This window comes from Theropithecus gelada, chromosome X, assembly GCF_003255815.1.
Source record: "Theropithecus gelada isolate Dixy chromosome X, Tgel_1.0, whole genome shotgun sequence".
Lineage (NCBI taxonomy): Eukaryota > Metazoa > Chordata > Mammalia > Primates > Cercopithecidae > Theropithecus > Theropithecus gelada.
Window position 1 is genome coordinate 150,262,315 of NC_037689.1, and position 17,300 is coordinate 150,279,614.

General features: G+C 45.5%; 1 protein-coding gene and 1 pseudogene across 4 annotated transcripts; one reads left to right on the forward strand and one right to left on the reverse strand.

Moving 5' to 3' along the window:
- Positions 1 to 4,079: 4,079 nt before the first annotated feature.
- On the forward strand, positions 4,080 to 8,065 carry LOC112616548 (melanoma-associated antigen 2). Of its 3 annotated transcripts, none has more exons than XM_025373526.1 (3): positions 4,080 to 4,176; positions 6,379 to 6,443; positions 6,524 to 8,065. In XM_025373526.1, the coding sequence occupies exon 3, from the start codon at positions 6,589 to 6,591 to the stop codon at positions 7,531 to 7,533; it is 945 nt and encodes a 314-aa protein (XP_025229311.1). In that variant the 5' UTR covers positions 4,080 to 4,176; positions 6,379 to 6,443; positions 6,524 to 6,588; the 3' UTR covers positions 7,534 to 8,065. The 3 variants fall into 3 exon arrangements, with proteins under 3 accessions (XP_025229311.1, XP_025229313.1, XP_025229312.1); XM_025373527.1 differs by lacking the exon at positions 4,080 to 4,176 and adding an exon at positions 4,190 to 4,351; XM_025373528.1 differs by lacking the exon at positions 6,379 to 6,443.
- A 6,558-nt stretch (positions 8,066 to 14,623) lies between these two features.
- Positions 14,624 to 15,457, reverse strand: LOC112616550 (annotated as a pseudogene). The gene is made up of 2 exons (XR_003117662.1): positions 15,157 to 15,457; positions 14,624 to 14,998 (listed from the first exon to the last, which is right to left on the reverse strand). The product of XR_003117662.1 is annotated as a chondrosarcoma-associated gene 2/3 protein-like (transcript).
- Positions 15,458 to 17,300: the final 1,843 nt, after the last annotated feature.

The window sequence follows — 17,300 nt, forward strand, 5'->3', positions numbered from 1 at the left end:
TTTTTTTTGAGACGGAGTCTCGCGCTGTGTCACCCAGGCTGGAGTGCAGTGGCGCGATCTCGGCTCACTGCAAGCTCCGCCTCCCAGGTTCACGCCATTCTCCTGCCTCAGCCTCCGAGTAGCTGGGACTACAGGCGCCCGCCACCACGCCCGGCTAGCATCCTGGCTAACATGGTGAAACCCCGACTAGTTTTTTGTATTTTTTAGTAGAGATGGGGTTTCACCGTGTTAGCCAGGATGGCCTCGATCTCCTGACCTCGTGATTCGCCCGTCTCGGCCTCCCAAAGTGCTGGGATTACAGGCTTGAGCCACCGCGCCCGGCCTGGTCTGAATATTTTTGTTGCCACAAAATTCATGTGCTGAAATACCAAGGTGATGGTAGTAGGTAGAAGGTGGGGTATTTGGAGAATGACTTGATCATGAGAGCAGAGTCCTCATGAATGGGATTAGTGTTTTTATAAAATAGACCCCACAGAGTTCCCTTACCCCTTCTTGCATGTGAGGACCTAGGGAAAAGGCAGCTAGCTGTCTGTGAACTAGGGAACAGGTCTCCACCAGACATGAAATCTGCCAGCACCTTGATCTTGGACTTCCCAACCTCCAGAATGTGAGAAATAAAGTTGTTTGTTTATAAGCCACCCAGTCTACATTACTTTTGTTATGGAAGCCCAAATGGACTAAGACAATGGCACAAGGTATTTGTCACAACCCATAGATCTTTAAAGCACAAAGAGTGAAGCTTAATGTATCTAAATTTTAAAAGTAACTTAAGAGGTTGGAGAATCACGGGACAGCAGGTAGAATGTTACACAAACACACAAACCTAGCTGTATTATAGATGTATGAAACCACCACAGTGAAGCAAGTGGGGGGGGGGGGAAGTTACCATATTTGGGTACTCCATCAAAGAAATATATATTCTGTAAAGTATAAGTTGGCCAGATAAGTGTGTAAAATAGTTGAACATTTGATAATCATTTATTTAATGTTTTAGATATGAAAACTATTGACTTTTTGTTTTAAAAAAATCCTTAACTTTTAAAAATGCATATTAAGGTATTTAGAGATGAAATGGTATAATGCCTTAGATTTGCTCCATATTATTCCAGCAGTTCATATGCAGGTAGGCGAGTGTCTAATGGGAACCAGATTTGCTGTGTATTTAAAATTGTTCATGCTGGGTATCAAGTACCCTGTGTTCTTTATATTAGTTTCTGTTATTCTGTATGTGTGAAGGCTTTCCCTAATAAAACTTTTTTTATCATAAATATGTCATTAAAAGTGAAATCCTAAATAAAATTGACCACTTTGTAGAAATAAAATAAATAAGTAACCAAACTGACCCAAAAAGAAAAATAAAACTTTAATTAAACTATACAAACTGAAACTGTACAATATTCAAAGCTCAAGCTACCCTCAAGCATTCCAGGTTAGGCAGCTTTGGAAGCCAATTTTACTAAATGATCAGAGAAAACTAACCACCATCTTATATCAACTCTTCCAGAACATACAAAAGATTGATAATTGTTCAATTCATTCTCCCAGACTAGCCCTCCTGGATTCAAAACCAGATGAAGATCACATCCCTCCCCTGATGGCAAAAGAACACCTCAAGTAACCTCCCTCACATAGCAATAAATATCCTACATAAATTAGTAGCATATTAGACGAATAAACAGGCTCTGCCCAAGGAAATAAAATATGATTTAACATTAGAAAAAAATCTGTTTCATTGTGATTCCTCACATACAAAACGGAGGAGAAAAATTTTGATCATGTCAACGGGTACAGAAAAAGCTTTTAAAATAAATTTAATATGAGTTCATGGTAAAAAAAAAAAAAAGTATTTAGGCAACCTATACTCAAAGAGAACTTCTGTTTCCTAAAATCAACAGCAAACATACTTAAATGTCAAATATTCAAAGAATTATCAGTCAAGTCAGGAATGAGTAGTAGATGCAGGCTATTATCTCTACGTTTGAAATCAGGATTGAGACACAAAGAGCTGTAAGCATCAAAATGAGTAAGTGGTATGAATATTGGAAAAACATGTAATATTTAGTGATAATACCATTATCGATCTTGAAAATTCAAAGGAAAAGGTATGTGGAATATTCAAGTGCATCTGCCTTCAGAACAAGGTGTGCAACAGATTACTACAGCAAAATCAAAATCTTCACCTCACGAAAGCAATAACTAACTAGAACAATTAATAGACAATATACCATTTGTAATAGCAAGAAAATCCAATAATTACTTAAACAGAAGTCTAATAAAAACGTATAAGGTGTTTATACAGGCAGCTATCGAAGTATACTGACATATTCAGAAAAAAAGAGCTTGAAATATATAGAGGAGTATAACATATTCATTCATGGGGAACACAGCAGTGTAAAAATGTAAACTCAGCTTAAATTATTTACAATTTAGTGCCTTACCTGTAGCCACCGACATTACGAGCAAATTTGGGCTGCTGTGCTCTGCTTCCCAAATCAACCCTAAAAAGTTATAGATGGAAACAGAAAGTAAAAAACCAGTATCAGCAACAAAATCTACGTAACAAAACAGGGACAGCCCAGGGTGAGACTGAAGACCATGTTGAGCTGGTACTTGTGTTTGACACTTGCAGTGTCGGTTGGAGGGGGTTAGCAGCAGGGATGTTGGGGAGGTTTGTAGCCTGCCTAGACAACAGATGAAAGAATGGGTAGAATAAAAGTTTTAAAATTTCCACTTCACTTCATTGCACAATCTGAGGCAGTCCCTGAAAACACGATGCCAAGAGGCCTAGTGTAATAGCAGAACACCAGGAAAATTGGGTTGGTTAAGGCACTATGGCTCCAGAGTTCTGCTAATAACAACCAGAAACCAACATAGTGGGAGAGGAATTACGTTTAAAAAAAAAAATTCTTGGCCGGGCGCGGTGGCTCAAGCCTGTAATCCCAGCACTTTGGGAGGCCGAGACGGGCGGACCACAAGGTCAGGAGATCGAGACCATCCTGGCTGACACGGTGAAACCCCGTCTCTACTAAAAAATACGAAAACTTAGCCGGGCGAGGTGGCGGGCGCCTGTAGTCCCAGCTACTCGGGAGGCTGAGGCAGGAGAATGGCGTAAACCCGGGAGGCGGAGCTTGCAGTGAGCTGTGATCCGGCCACTGCACTCCAGCCTGGGCGACAGAGCGAGACTCCGTTTCAAAAAAAAAAAAAAAAAAAAAAAAAAAAAAAAAAAAATTCTTTCAACAGAACACAAAGACTGGAATAGAAGAAGAATAGGATATCAGAGTGAATCATGCATACTAAGGGTGGCTATTACTTCATAGAAATAAATACATATATTGCTACCTACATATATACTTAGAAGATATGTAAACGTTATTTCTTCGATTCAGAGAATAAATCACTTAGGACCAAAGGTTTGCCAAGTGTAGCTCTGGCTGGGGAGTAGCTCCCGTGGGAAGGTGTGCATCTTCTCCCAGAGGTCACTACAATCGCAGGAGCTCCCACCCTGCAGGGAGCACCTGGCCTGGGACCCGCAGCCATTCTCTACAAGGGGTGCAGACGCGCAAATGCTCAGAGGTGACAGAAACAGTGTATCTCCCACCCATCACTTCATCCAACAGCCAGGAGTGAGGAAGAGGACCCTCCTGAATGAGGACTGAGGGTCCACCCTCCCCCACATAAAGGGACCAGAGAATCCAACTCAGTCCCCTTGTCAGCCCTGGTAAACACTGGCAATGATGTCACCCCGACCACACCCCTCCCCTCAATGCCACTTCGGGGGGACTCAGAGTCAGAGACTTGGTCTGAGCACATACAATCAGCAGAGGATGGCGGTCCAGGCTCAGCCAGGTATCCAAATCAGGATCCTGAGGGATGACCAAAGGCCCCTCCCACCCCCAACTCCCCCGACCCCACCGGGATCTACACAGCCACAGGATCCCCGTCCCAATCCCTGCCCCTACCCCCAACACCATCTTCATGTTTACCCCCATCACCATCCAGATCCCCATCCAGGCAGAATCCAGTTCCACCTCTGTGGAAAACCCAGGGAAGTGCCGATGCCCGGATGTGACGTCACTGACTTGCGCATTGGGGATCAGAGGGCAGCGAGATTCTCGCCCTGAGCAACGGCCTGATGTCGGGGGAGGGAAGCAGGCCGAAGTCTGGTGAGGAGGCAAGGTGAGATGCTGAGGGAGTACTGGGGCGAGTCTCACCACAGACAGAGGGCCTCAAACAATTCAGTGCTGCCTCTGTTGCCAGGCCTGGACCACCCTGAAACGGAAGACGTGGAAGGCTGGGTCGCCACCACCTCACCCCGCCAACCCCCGCCACTTTAACCCCAGGGAACTCTGGGGTAAGAGCTTTGTGTGACCAGGGAAGGGCTGCTTAGAAGTGGGCAGGGCCCAGACTCAGCCAGGAATCAAGGTCAGGACCCGGAGAGGGGACTGAGCACAACCCACCCCCTGCACCCACCACCATTCCCATCCCCCAACACCAACCCCATCCCCATCCCTCAAACACCAACCGCATTCCCATCCCCACCCCCACCCCCATCCTGGCAGAATCCGGGCTTTGCCCCTGCCATAAACCCAAGGAGGCTCTGGGAATGGTGGCCAAGCACGTGGATCCTGACCTTCACCTCTACTGCTAAGGGAAGGAAGGGGTTCGGTATCGTGAGTATGGCCTTTGGGAAGCAGACGAAGGGTCCAGGTCCTCCTGGAAGACAATGGAGTCCTGAGAGGACCCAGCATACCAGGACACGGGGCCTACTATACCCCTGTCTCAATCTGAGGCAACTTTTCATACGGCCGCAGGAATCCTAGGGATGCAGAACCACTTCAGCAGGGGGATGGGGCCCAGCCCTGCGAGAAGTCAAGGGGAGGAAGAAGAGGGAGGACTGAGGGGAGGTTGCAGTCCAGATCAGTGGGAACCTTGGGCTGGGGGGATCCTGGGCACAGTGGCCGAATGTACCCTGTGCTCATTGCGCCTTCAGGGTGACAGAGTTGAGGACTGTGATCTGACGAGTGGGACTTCAGGTCTGCAGAGGGAGGAATTCCAGGATCTGCCGTACCCAGGGTGTGCCCCCTTCGTGAAGACTGGGGAAACCCCCGGCCTAGATAAAAGGAATGCCACAGAGTTTGGCTGTCCCTTGTTCTTGGCTCTGGGGGAACCTGATCAGGGATGGCCGTAAGTGGCAATCTCATTTGTACCACAGGCAGAAGGTTGGTGAACCCTCAGGGAGATAAGGTGTTGGTGTAAAGAGGAGATGTCTGCCCATTTCAGGGGGTTGGTGGTTGAGGAAGGGCAGGTCCCGGCAGGAGTAAGATGAGTAACCCACAGGAGGCCATCAGAAGCCTCAACCTAGAACCAAAGGGGTCAGCCCTGGACAACGCCCATGGGGGTGACAGGATGTGGCCCCTCCTCACTTCTGTTTCAACATCTCAGGGATGTGAGGACCTTGTTTTCAGTGGGTGACTCAGGTCAACACAGGGGCCCCCATCTGGTCGACAGATGCAGTGGTCCTAGGATCTGCCAAGCATCCAGGTGGGGAGCCTGAGGGAGGATTGACGACTCTCCTGGGCCAGAATGCAGACAGGGGGCCCCATAGAAATCTGCCCTGCCCCTGCCGTTACCTGAGAGAGCTTGGGCAGGGCCGTCAGCTGAGGTCCCTCCATTATCCTGGGATCTCTGATGTCAGGGAACAGGAGGGTTTGGTCTGAAGGGGATGCACTCAGGTCAGTAGAGGGAGGGAGGCTCTCAGGCCCTACCAGGAGTGGACGTGAGGACCAAGCAGGCTCCTCACTCAGGACACATGGACTCCAATGAATTTGGACATCTCTCATTGTGCTTTGCGGGAGGACCTGGTCATGTATGGCCAGATGTTAGTCCCTCATGTCCTTCTGTACCACATCAGGAATGTGAGTTCTTAACATGAGAGTTTCTCAGGCCAGCAAAAGGGCGGGATTAGGCCCTACAAGGAGAAAGGTGAGGGCCCTGAGTGAGCACAGAGGGGACCCTCCACCAGAGTAGAGTGGGGACCTCACAGAGTCTGGCCAACCCTGCTGAAATATCTGGGAATCCGTGGCTGTGCTTGCAGTCTGCACCCTGAAGGCCCGTGCATTCCTTTCCCAGGAATCAGGAACTCTAGAAACCAGGCAGTGAGGCCTTGGTCTCAGTCAGTGTCCTCAGGTCACAAAGCAGAGGGGACACAGACAGTGCCAACACTGAAGGTTTTCCTGGAATGCGCACCAAGGGCCCCACCCGCCCCAGAACAAATGGGACTCCAGAGCGCCTGGTCTCACCCTCGCTAGTGCCAGTCCTGCAGCCTCAGCATGTGCTTGCTGGCTGTACCCTGAGGTGCCCTCTCACTTCCTCCTTCAGGTTCTGAGGGGTCAGGCCGACAAGGAGGACCAGAGGCACTGGAGGAGCGTTGAAGGAGAAGATCTGTAAGTAAGCCTTTGATAGAGCCTCCAAGGGTCAATTCAGTTCTCAACTCAGGGCTCTCACACGCTCCGTCTCTTCCCAGGCCTGTGGGTCTTCATTGCCCAGCTCCTGCCCACATTCCCGCCTGCTGCCCTGACCAAAGTCATCATGCCTCTTGAGCAGAAGAGTCAACACTGCAAGCCTGAAGAAGGCCTTGAGGCCCGAGGAGAGACCCTGGGCCTGGTGGGTGCACAGGCTCCTGCTACTGAGGAGCAGCACACTGCTTCCTCCTCTTCTACTCTAGTGGAAGTCACCCTGGGGGAGGTGCCTGCTGCTGAGTCACCAGGTCCTACCCAGAGTCCTCAGGGGGCCTCCAGCTTCTCTACTACCATCAACTACACCCTTTGGAGCCAATCCGATGAGGGCTCCAGCAACCAAGAAGAGGAGGGACCAAGAATGTTTCCTGACCTGGAGTCCGAGTTCCAAGCAGCACTCAGTAGGAAGGTGACTGAGTTGGTTCATTTTCTGCTCCTCAAGTATCGAGCCAGGGAGCCGTTCACAATGGCAGAAATGCTGGAGAGTGTCATGAGAAATTGCCAGTACTTCTTTCCTTTGATCTTCAGCAAAGCCTCTGAGTACTTGCAGCTGGTCTTTGGTATCGAGGTGATGGAAGTGGTCCCACTCGGCCACTTGTACATCCTTGTCACCTGCCTGGGCCTCTCCTACGATGGCCTGCTGGGCGACAATCAGATCATGCCCAAGACAGGCCTCCTGATAATCGTCCTGGCCATAATCGCAATAGAGGGCGACTGCGCCCCTGAGGAGAAAATCTGGGAGGAGCTGAGTGTGTTGGAGGTGTTTGATGGGAGGGAGGACAGCGTCTTCGCACATCCCAGGAAGCTGCTTACCCAAGATTTGGTGCAGGAAAACTACCTGGAGTACCGGCAGGTGCCTGGCAGTGATCCTGCATGCTATGAGTTCCTGTGGGGTCCAAGGGCCCTCGTTGAAACCAGCTATGTGAAAGTCCTGTACCATATGCTAAAGATCAGTGGAGAACCTCACATTTCCTACCCACCCCTGCATGAATGGGCTTTGAGAGAGGGGGAAGAGTGAGTCCGAGCACACGTTGCAGCCAGGGCCGGTGGGAGGGGGTCTGGGCCAGTGCACCTTCCAGGGCCCCATCCATTAGCTTCCACTGCCTCGTGTGACATGAGGCCCATTCTTCACTCTTTGAAGAGAGCAGTCAGCATTCTCAGTTTTGGGTTTCTGTTCTATTGGATGACTCAGAGATTTATCTTTGTTTCCTGTTGGAATTGTTCAAATGTTCCTTTTAACGGATGGTTGAATGAACTTCAGCATCCACGTTTGTGAATGACAGTAGTCACACATAGTGCTGTTTATATAGTTTAGGAGTAAGAGTCTTGTTTTTTATTCAGATTGGGAAATCCATTCTATTTTGTGAATTGTAATATAATAACAGCAGTGGAAAAAGTATTTGCTTAAAATTGTGAGCGAATTAGCAATAACATACATGAGATAAAGAACTCAAGACATTAAAAGATAGTTAATTCTTGCCTTATACCTCAGTCTATTCTGTAAAATCAAACAAATATGCATACCTGGATTTCCTTGGCTGCTTTGAGAANAAATGGTCAAAGAGCAAACCGTCCCTCATGAGTATTAGATGAGAAAAACCTTGGGAAATCCCAGTAGAACAAACATCTACTTACTGAGACTGAATTCCCAAATTTCTGGAGTCCTCCAGGAGTTTAAAAAAGATTCCTTGAAAACATGTCAACTCTCATGAAAGAGGAATAATTAAGCAGCCTTCTGTTTCTTGTCTGTTTACCTGCTCCACGGGAAAATACTGGCCTTCAGTGTGCGTAAAGGCACCAGACAGGTGTTCAGGCGTGTGGAGGGTAGCAGAAATTCACAGGTTAACATTTTGACTCGGAATCAAATGGAGGAAAAATTCTCAGCCTACTAAGGATTTAAAGGATATTGCAAAGGAAAGCCTTCCTGCTGAGACTTTCAAGATTCTTGAACAGTTAGTTATGATTGTATATTTGAAAACGTCAGTCACATATTTGACACTGGAAAAAGTTGGAGAATGTCACGGCAAATTTGGCCTTCTCAGAAACTTCTCCTAGAAATGAGATGGGTAGTATAATATCAAATAATCATAGTTGCTTTTGTTGAGCACCTACTATGTAACAGTTTATGGGGGAGGGTATCCTACTCACCCACATTTTGTCTTTGTCTCCTTCCTGGACACATGGGAACAGTAAAGTCCTTGTAGTTAGGAAGGGCCATGTGACTTTTCCATTACACCAATATATGAGCAGAAGCATTGCTTGTCACATCCAGGCATTTGGGAGCCAGTGTGTCATTTCCACGCTTTCGCCCCGCTTTCAACAGCAAACATGGCAGCTTCATCTTGAGATGGCGGAATCACAAGGTGAAAGCAACTTGGATCCCTGGGTCCCATGAGAGTGGAGATCCCCTGGCAAACTGCGTCAGAACTTATTTGCACGTAAAATAAACTTCTGTTTTGGCAAGCCATTCATGGTGGTTCTGTTGCATTGGCTAGCAGTTTCTTAAACTGACATGGCTAGTATTGCTGTTGTCAGGATTAAATATTTTTTATTTAAATTGTAGTAGTGCATATATTCTTATTGCAAAAATTATAGAAATGTAGATAACTCAGAATTTTTTTTTTATAAAGCTCCTCCACAGTTAACAACACCTCCCCCCGCATAGGTCACCACAATTAACAAACTTGTGTATTATTTTACTGCTGACTGTAGTCTTTTCACTGACAAATAAATCATAACAATATATTATTTTTATTTAATATACAAGGACAATGACGTACATACTGATCTGCTTTTATCACTTTATAAAACGGATGTAGTATCTTTCGACAACAGTATAGATAGATTAGATAGATAGATAGATAGATAGAGAGATAGACAGACAGATAGATCTTTCTCACTTTTGAAACCACTTTCTTTAATTCTAAATTAGGCATGCACCATATTTAATAAAACTCTTTCTTCCTAATGGACATGTAAGTCGTTTCCCATTTGCTATGTGATAAATAGAATAAAATCAACATCTGAATATGAATTTTAGGCAAACATGATTTTCTTCTAAGAAGGATATATTAACATGAACATTGAATTAAAATGAAAGGGTGAAAATAGTTTTAACATCTAAAATATTTCTAAAATTGTATTACAAAAATGCTGTACCAATTCAAATTCTCATAAAAGTCACAATCGATTTAAAATTCTGAAATGTGGACAGGACATTTCTTCTCTGCTTTGAGAAGGATTTGGTCAGACTGAAGAGGAGCCAGGTAATGAGAGCAGACAGGAGACCCTCAGCCCATAAGGGAGGATCCAGGGAGGATCCAGGGGAGAGCCATTGCTAGCGTCCATGAGAGAGACCACATGAGAAACCAAGTCCACAGAACCCCAGGCAGGCTGGCACTCCGAGCTCTAAATCCAGAGTTCAGGCCAGTGGGGTCAGGGACCTAAGGGGGAGAAGAGGGAGGGGAAGGAGGAGGACAGGACAATGAACAGGAATAGGCTTGGGAAATCTCGGCACCATCATCACCAGCTGGAGGGGGCCCTGTGATCTGAGTGGGCGGGCCTGTTGGCTAAATGCACCAGGACTGTGCTGGTCAACCTTCCTGCCCTCAGAATCCTCTTCCCTGTCTCAGGAAGATCTTGGCTGACTCCTTGCATCATTCTGGGTCAGCTACCTCTCTTGAAAACTCCAGTGGTCATTTGCACCTTCACCAGCATCCCAGATCTGGGAGATGCCTTCATGCCTGCTCGGAGCTGGTGTTCTATCCCCTGGGGACCCTCCATAGAGGCTGGGCTATGTGAGTGGGTTGCTGACTGATGACCAACTGATGAGACAGGCCAGGAATGCAGTTGAAAGGGGCAGTGGGACTGCATGGAGGAGAAATGGGAGGAAGAGTGCCCAGGGACTAGTCAGCTCAGACTCTGCAGATGAAGGATTGGCTGTGGATGTGCCTTGAAAATGATCCAGGTGGCGACTGTGTCTCAGATGGACTTCTGTGGCTTCTGAACTCTTGACACACAAAGGGGCAGGTGTCCTAGGGCAGTGATCGCTGGCCTATGTTGCCAACAGACACAGTCTGGTATACAGGGATGGCCCAAGGTGTGTACATGAGAAGGCTGGAGTTGGCAGCCTTCCTTGTTAAACTGATGGGGATGTGTGGGGTCCAATACAGGAAGCATCATGCACCATTCTGTTGGGAGCATCCTCACCTCCACGACAGTGTTTGGGCCTGGGGATAAGCCATCTGCAGTGACCCTCTCAGTGGTGGTGTCCACGGATTTTTCTGAACTCAAGTGAGCACAGGTGAAGGAACTGTGGGTTTTTCTTCATGCAGGTAGGAGGCCCAGGCCAGGCAGACGCCATAATTTGAACCAAATAATTCCTATGCCTGGTAATTTCATTTATTCCATGCACTTACTCATTCCTACAGAAAACTTTTATTGAATATATGCTGAGGAAACACCAAGTCAACAAAACACAAGAAAGCAGCAGTGCCCTTAATTCAGTCTGTGGGGGATGTGAGGGAGATGGTGAGACGGAAAGATATGTAAGAGTTTTAGGAACTGAGGGACTGTGAACTGATGGAGAGTCTCTATTGACCTGACTTCTGAGGTTAGTGATGTTGTTCCGTTAGTTGAGAGGGAGAGAGAAGGGTGAGAGTTGGTGGTGATTTGATGAAGAAGAGTGTGGAGGATGAGATCCATGTGCAGCATTTTAAAGCTCAGTCAAGGATTTTTTACACATGGATGTTTTATGAAAATATATATTGATATGTCACATGCCTTTCCCACGTAATAAGATGAACGCAAGGTCTTCCCGCAACTGTACCTACAATCGTGATCACTATTGTAAATATCCCCTTGAATTCTAAAGTGGTTGGGTGCCATAGTTAATTAAACCTTTCTTTTCCTGATAAACACATACATTCTTTCCCATTTGTTGCTATGATTAATAGAACTGAAATAAGCATACGTTTTTGGACAAATATGCAGGCTTTCCAATAAGAAAGATATAGTAACATGGACATTGGGTTAAGGTGGAAATGGTGTGAATAGTTTAACTCTTTAGAAATACTGTCAAAATGTATTCCAAAAATACTGTACCAATGAATTTTCTCACAAATGAATAGACGTGAATATCCTACACTCACAGAAAGATTTTGTGTTATCAATCTTCTAATTTTTGGTGAAAATTATGAATAAAATTTGGTGAAGATATATTGTTTCATTGTTGTTTTAAATTGTGTCTTTGCTTTCGCTGATTAGGTTAAGTACACACTAACTTAATCCCTCAGCCATATGAAGTTGGATTTATACAGTGACATGCTGAGCAACATTTCTCTAGGCATGATTTAAAATTCTGAAGTGGGGACAGGACATTTCTCTTGTGCTTTGAGAAGGATTTGGTCAGAATAAACAGGAGCCAGGGAAGGAGAGCAGACAGGACACCCTCGGCCCATGAGGGTAATCGGAAGGATCCAGCAGTGATATGGTTTGGTTGTGTCCCCACCCAAATCTCATCTTGAATTGTAGCTCCCATAATCTCCAGGTGTCATGGGAGGGACCAGGTGGGAGGTAATTGAATCACAGGGGTAAGTTTTTCCCATGCTGTTCTCGCCATAGTAAATAAGTCTTAGGAGATCTTATGTTTTCACAAAGGGCAGTTGCCCTGCACATGCTTTCTTGCCTGCTGCCATGTGAGACATATCTTTGCTCCTCCTTCACCTTCTGCCATGAGGCCTCCCCAGCCATGTAGAACTGTCGGTCCATTGAACTTCTTTTTCTTTATAAATTACCCAGTCTCAGGTATTTCTTCATAGCAGTGTGAAAATAAATGAATACAAGGGGAGAGCAATGGCCAGAGTCCATGAGAGAGACCATATATGAAACCAAGTCCGCAGATCCGCAGGCAGGCTGGCATTCAGAGCTCTGAATCCAGAGTTGAGCCCGGTGGTGGCAGGGACCTGAGAGACAGAAGGGGGAAGGGAGGAGTGAGGGCAGGACAATGAAAAGGAATAGGCTTGGGAAAATCCAGCATCATCAGCAGCAGGTGGAGGGGGCCATGTGATCTGAAAGGGCAGACATGTTGACTGAATGCACCAGCAGTGTGCTGGAGAACCAACCTTCCCTCAGCATCCCCTTCCCTCTCTCAGGAAGAGTATGGCTGGCTCCCTGCATCATTCGGGGTGAGCTCCCTCTCTCAACCACTCCAGTGGTTGTGTGTACCATTTCCAGCGTCCTGGGGCAGGGAGGTGTCTTATGCCTTCTGGGGTCTGCTGTTTTATCCCCTGTGAACTTGAACTCGCTATAGAGCCTGGACTGTGTGAATGGGTTGCTGACTGATGAGCAACAGCCAAGAAAGGCCAGAAATGTTTATGAGCAGTGGAAGGTGAAGGTGACAGCACAGCTGCATGGAGGGGAAGTTGGAGGAAGAGTGCCCTGGGACTAGTTACCTCAGACTCTGCAGAAGAAGGACTGACTGTGGACATGCAATGAAAATGATCCAGATGATGACCATGTCTCAGATGGACTCCTGAGGCTTCTGAGCTCTTAGCCCAAAAGCAGACAGGTATCCTGGGGCTCTGATCACTGGCCTATGATGCCACCAGACAGTGTCTGGAGTAGAGGACTGGCCCAAGGTGTGTACATGAGCAGGTTGGATGGCAAGGCAGTGGAGGTGACACCCTTCCTTGTTAAACTGATGGGGATGTGTGGGGTCCAATAGAGGAAGCATTATGCACCATCCTGTTGGGAGCATCCTCACCTCCATGATAGTGTTTGGGCCTGGGGAGTAGGCATCTGCAGTGATGCGCTTAGTGATAGTTTCCAGGTGATTTCTGAACTCAAGTGAGTACAGGCGATGGAACTGTGGGTTTCTTCATGTAGGCAGGAGGCCAAGGCGGGGGCAGCCTCCAAATTTTGAATCAAGGATCTCCCACGCCTGGTAATTTCATTCATTCATGCATTTATTCATTCCTACAGAAAACTTTTATTGAATATATGCTGAAGAAACACCAAGTCAAAAAAACAAAAGAAAGTGGCAAGGCCCTTAATACTGTCTGTAGGAGGTGGGGGAGATGGAGAGGTGGTGTGAATCAACCATCTGAGCCAGGGAGGCCAGGAAGGCAGAGCCAGACTTGGGGACAGGTAGTGGGCAAGAAAGGGAGTGACAGCCCGTCCAGGCAAACAAGCTCTCCTTCTATGACACTATCAATCTGGTTTTCCTCCTGGATGCTGCCTGTGTGTGAATGCAACTGCTGCTCTCTGTGCCTACCTGCCTTTGTTAATAGGGAAAATGCCCATGGTTGGCAGATGCTCACTTCTGCTCACCTTGGATCACTTCTACTGAAGAGATGGTTTGACAGCAAATGGACAGGAAGAAACTTTTGGGGATGATGAATGTATTTTCCACCTTCTATGTGGTATTGATTTCATGGGACTATACATTTGTCAAAGAAGTTTAAATTGTTTCTCACTAGGAAAAAAGGGAGCAGAAAACCAGGAAGGATATAGATGACCTGAACAGCACCGTTAACTACTCTGACCAATTAAAATAATAAGAAAAGCACTGCATTCAACAACAGCAGAATAAGCATTCCTCTCAAGTGTGAATGAAATATTTCCCAGGATAGATGGTTCTGGGCCATCAAACAATGCTTACACATTGAAAAGAACAGAAATAATAAAAATCCTCTTCATAGACCATAATATAATTAAACTCAAAACCAAACACCAAGATATCTGAAAAATGCCCAAATATTGGAAATTTTAAAATATGCTCCCAAATAACCTAACGGTCAAAGAGGGAGTCTCAGGAGAATTTTAAAAATACATTAAGTTGAATGAAAATCAAAATATACATACAAAAAGTGGGATTCAGCTAAAGTGTGTCCTTGAGGGAAATGTATAGCATATTTTAAATGTTTATATTGGAAAATAAAATCTAAAATCAATAACCAAACTTTCACCCTGGAAAACTAAAGAAAGAAGAGCAAATTGAATTTAAGGAAATTGTAGAGGATCCCCCCTCCCTCCCTTCCCACATTCCCACCTCTTCCCCCTTACTCCCTACCCCCACCATTTGAGACACACAGACACACACATCATTTTACAACATGTTCATTTTATTTCCATCACCATGGGGCATACCCTTTGGGGTGCAAAATGTACTCTACACCCTGTTGGCTACTTATCTGGGGTTAGACCTCTGGAGACTTTTCAGATAGACTTCAAGTCTGTGGAATTGCCCGGGGAATTACTGGCTGCCCAAGGAGACGCTGGAGACAGTGGAAGTCTCCTTGCCCTTGTGGTCCTGCTGTGGCTCATTTTGATTGAGTTCCTCATTTGGCTGGTCAGAGTGGCTGGATAGTGGTGGCCCACTCCATTCCTCAGGGATTTTTGAAGTGGTGGTCTTTTAGGGAGAGGCTTTTGTTCCTGGAACTTCCTTGGCGGGTCCCTTTTCCCTTCTGGGTTGTCTTGGGAACCTGGAAGGACAACAGGGAGATCACAGAAGGGCATTGGTTTGCGGAAGAGGATGGAGGAGGGGGGAGAACAGAGGCTTCATAGAGAAATGGTACAGGCTGGGGTGGGGGTTGTGCCAGTGGAGGACAGGTAAGAGTCAGAGCTTGGGTAGGCCGTTCACTTTGATAGGGCTTCTGGGCCAGGATTGAGAGGATGCTTTCCCCTTCCTCATCTCTTTGGCATTGGTGGGTGGATGTTGGACAATGGGCTGGAGGCTCGTGGTTTCCTGGGCATCTCCATCACACCAGCATCTCTCAACAGTCTACTACAGTCCCCCTGGTTTCCCCAAGCCTGAAGGCAGGCCAGCAGGCTAGAAACTCACACGACAATATCATGTTAGTCTTGTGGGAGAATTCCTTTTCCAAGAAACCTTGGTCTTTTCTCTTAACACCTCCAACTAATTGGATGAGGCCCATCCACATTATGGAAGTTAAACTACTTTACTTAAAGCCAACTGATGGTAAATGATGATCACATCTACAAAATACCTTCACAGCAACATCTAGACTACTGTTTGACCACACAGCTGAGCACTATAGCTTTGACAAGTTGACACATAATACTAGCCATTGCACATATCTTTCACCATACAAAAATGTAACTCGAAATGAACCACCGTCTTAAATGTCAAAATTACGTTTTATTTTTTTTCTAGGAGGAAACAAAACATTGTGTTACCTGAGGTTATGTCTTACTCAGCTCAGGCTGCCATAACAAAATGCCACTGACTAAGTAGCTGAAACAACAGAAAATTATTTTTTTTTCACAGTGTTGAAGTCTGGAAGTCCCAGATCAAGGACTGGCGGGCTTGGCTTCTGGTGATGGCCTTATTCCTGGCTTACAGATGGCCCTTTCTCAATATGTCCATTCTTGGCTTTTCCTCTGTGCATTTGCAGAGAGAGAGAGAGAGAGAGCTCATGCAGGCACAAAAATACTATCTTCTGTCTCTTCTCCCTTCTTATAACCACACTAATTCTATGGGATCAAGGCCCCACCCTTATGACCTCTTTTAACATTAATTACTTCCTTACAAGCCTCATCTCCAAATACAGACACCCTGGGGCTGGGCTTCAAAATATGAATTTGGTGGAGGACATAAGCATTAGCAAAGAATGGACACATAGATTAATAAAACAGAATAGAGTTCAGAAATAGACCTGCACACATATAGTCAGATGATTCACAACAAAGGCAATAATGGTGAAAGTACAGGTTTTCCAACAAAAGGTGCCTGAACAATTAGACATCTATACACAAATTATAATAACCTGGACATATTCTTACATATTCCATGCAGATTAACTCAATATACATCATAGACCTAATGAAAAATCCAAAAACTATACAACCTCTATAAGAAAACGTAAGAGAAAATCCACATAACTTTGAGTTTGGTGATGAGTTTTTAAATTCAACACCAAAAGCATGATCAGTGAAAGAAAAAATTGCCAAGTTGATTTTATTAAAATAAAAATCTTATGCTCTTCAAAGGACAATGTTAAGAGAATGAAAACAGAAACCACAGACTAGCAGAAAACATCTGTGGTACACATATGTGATAAAGAATTTGTCTCTACAATATACACGAATTCTTAAAGCTCAATGATAGAAAAAAATGAAAATAGGCAAAGATCTGAACACACGCTGTACAAAAGAAGATATGCACATGGCAAATAAGCATAATAAATATACCGAGCGTCCTTTGTCATTAGATAATCGTGCTAAGTGAAAGAAACAAGTCTAAAAAGGCTACATAGTATCAGATTCTATTTATATGACATTCTGAAAAAAGCAAAATTATAGAGATGAAAAACCTATCAGTGGTAGCCAAGGGGGTTATATGACAAGCACAAGGAATTTATCTAATAAGGGAAGTGAATCTAGTATGGTAATACTGTAATGGTGTATGCATGCTTGCTTTGCTCTGAATATTTGCGTTCCCACAAAATTCATCTGCTGAAATACCAAGGTGACGGTAGTAGGTAGAAGGTGAGGTATTTGGAGAATGACTAGATCATGAGAGCATAGTCCTCATGAATGGTATTAGTGTTTTTATAAAATAGTCCCCACAGAGATCCCTTGTCCCTTCTTCCATGTGAGAACATAGGTTGTCTATGAACTAGGGATCAGGTCTTCACCAGACATGAAATCTGCCGGCATCTTGATCTTGAACTTCCCAACCTCCAGAATGTGAGAAATAAAGTTCTATTGTTTATAAACCACTTAATCTACATTATTTTTGTTAAGAAACCCAAACAGACTAAG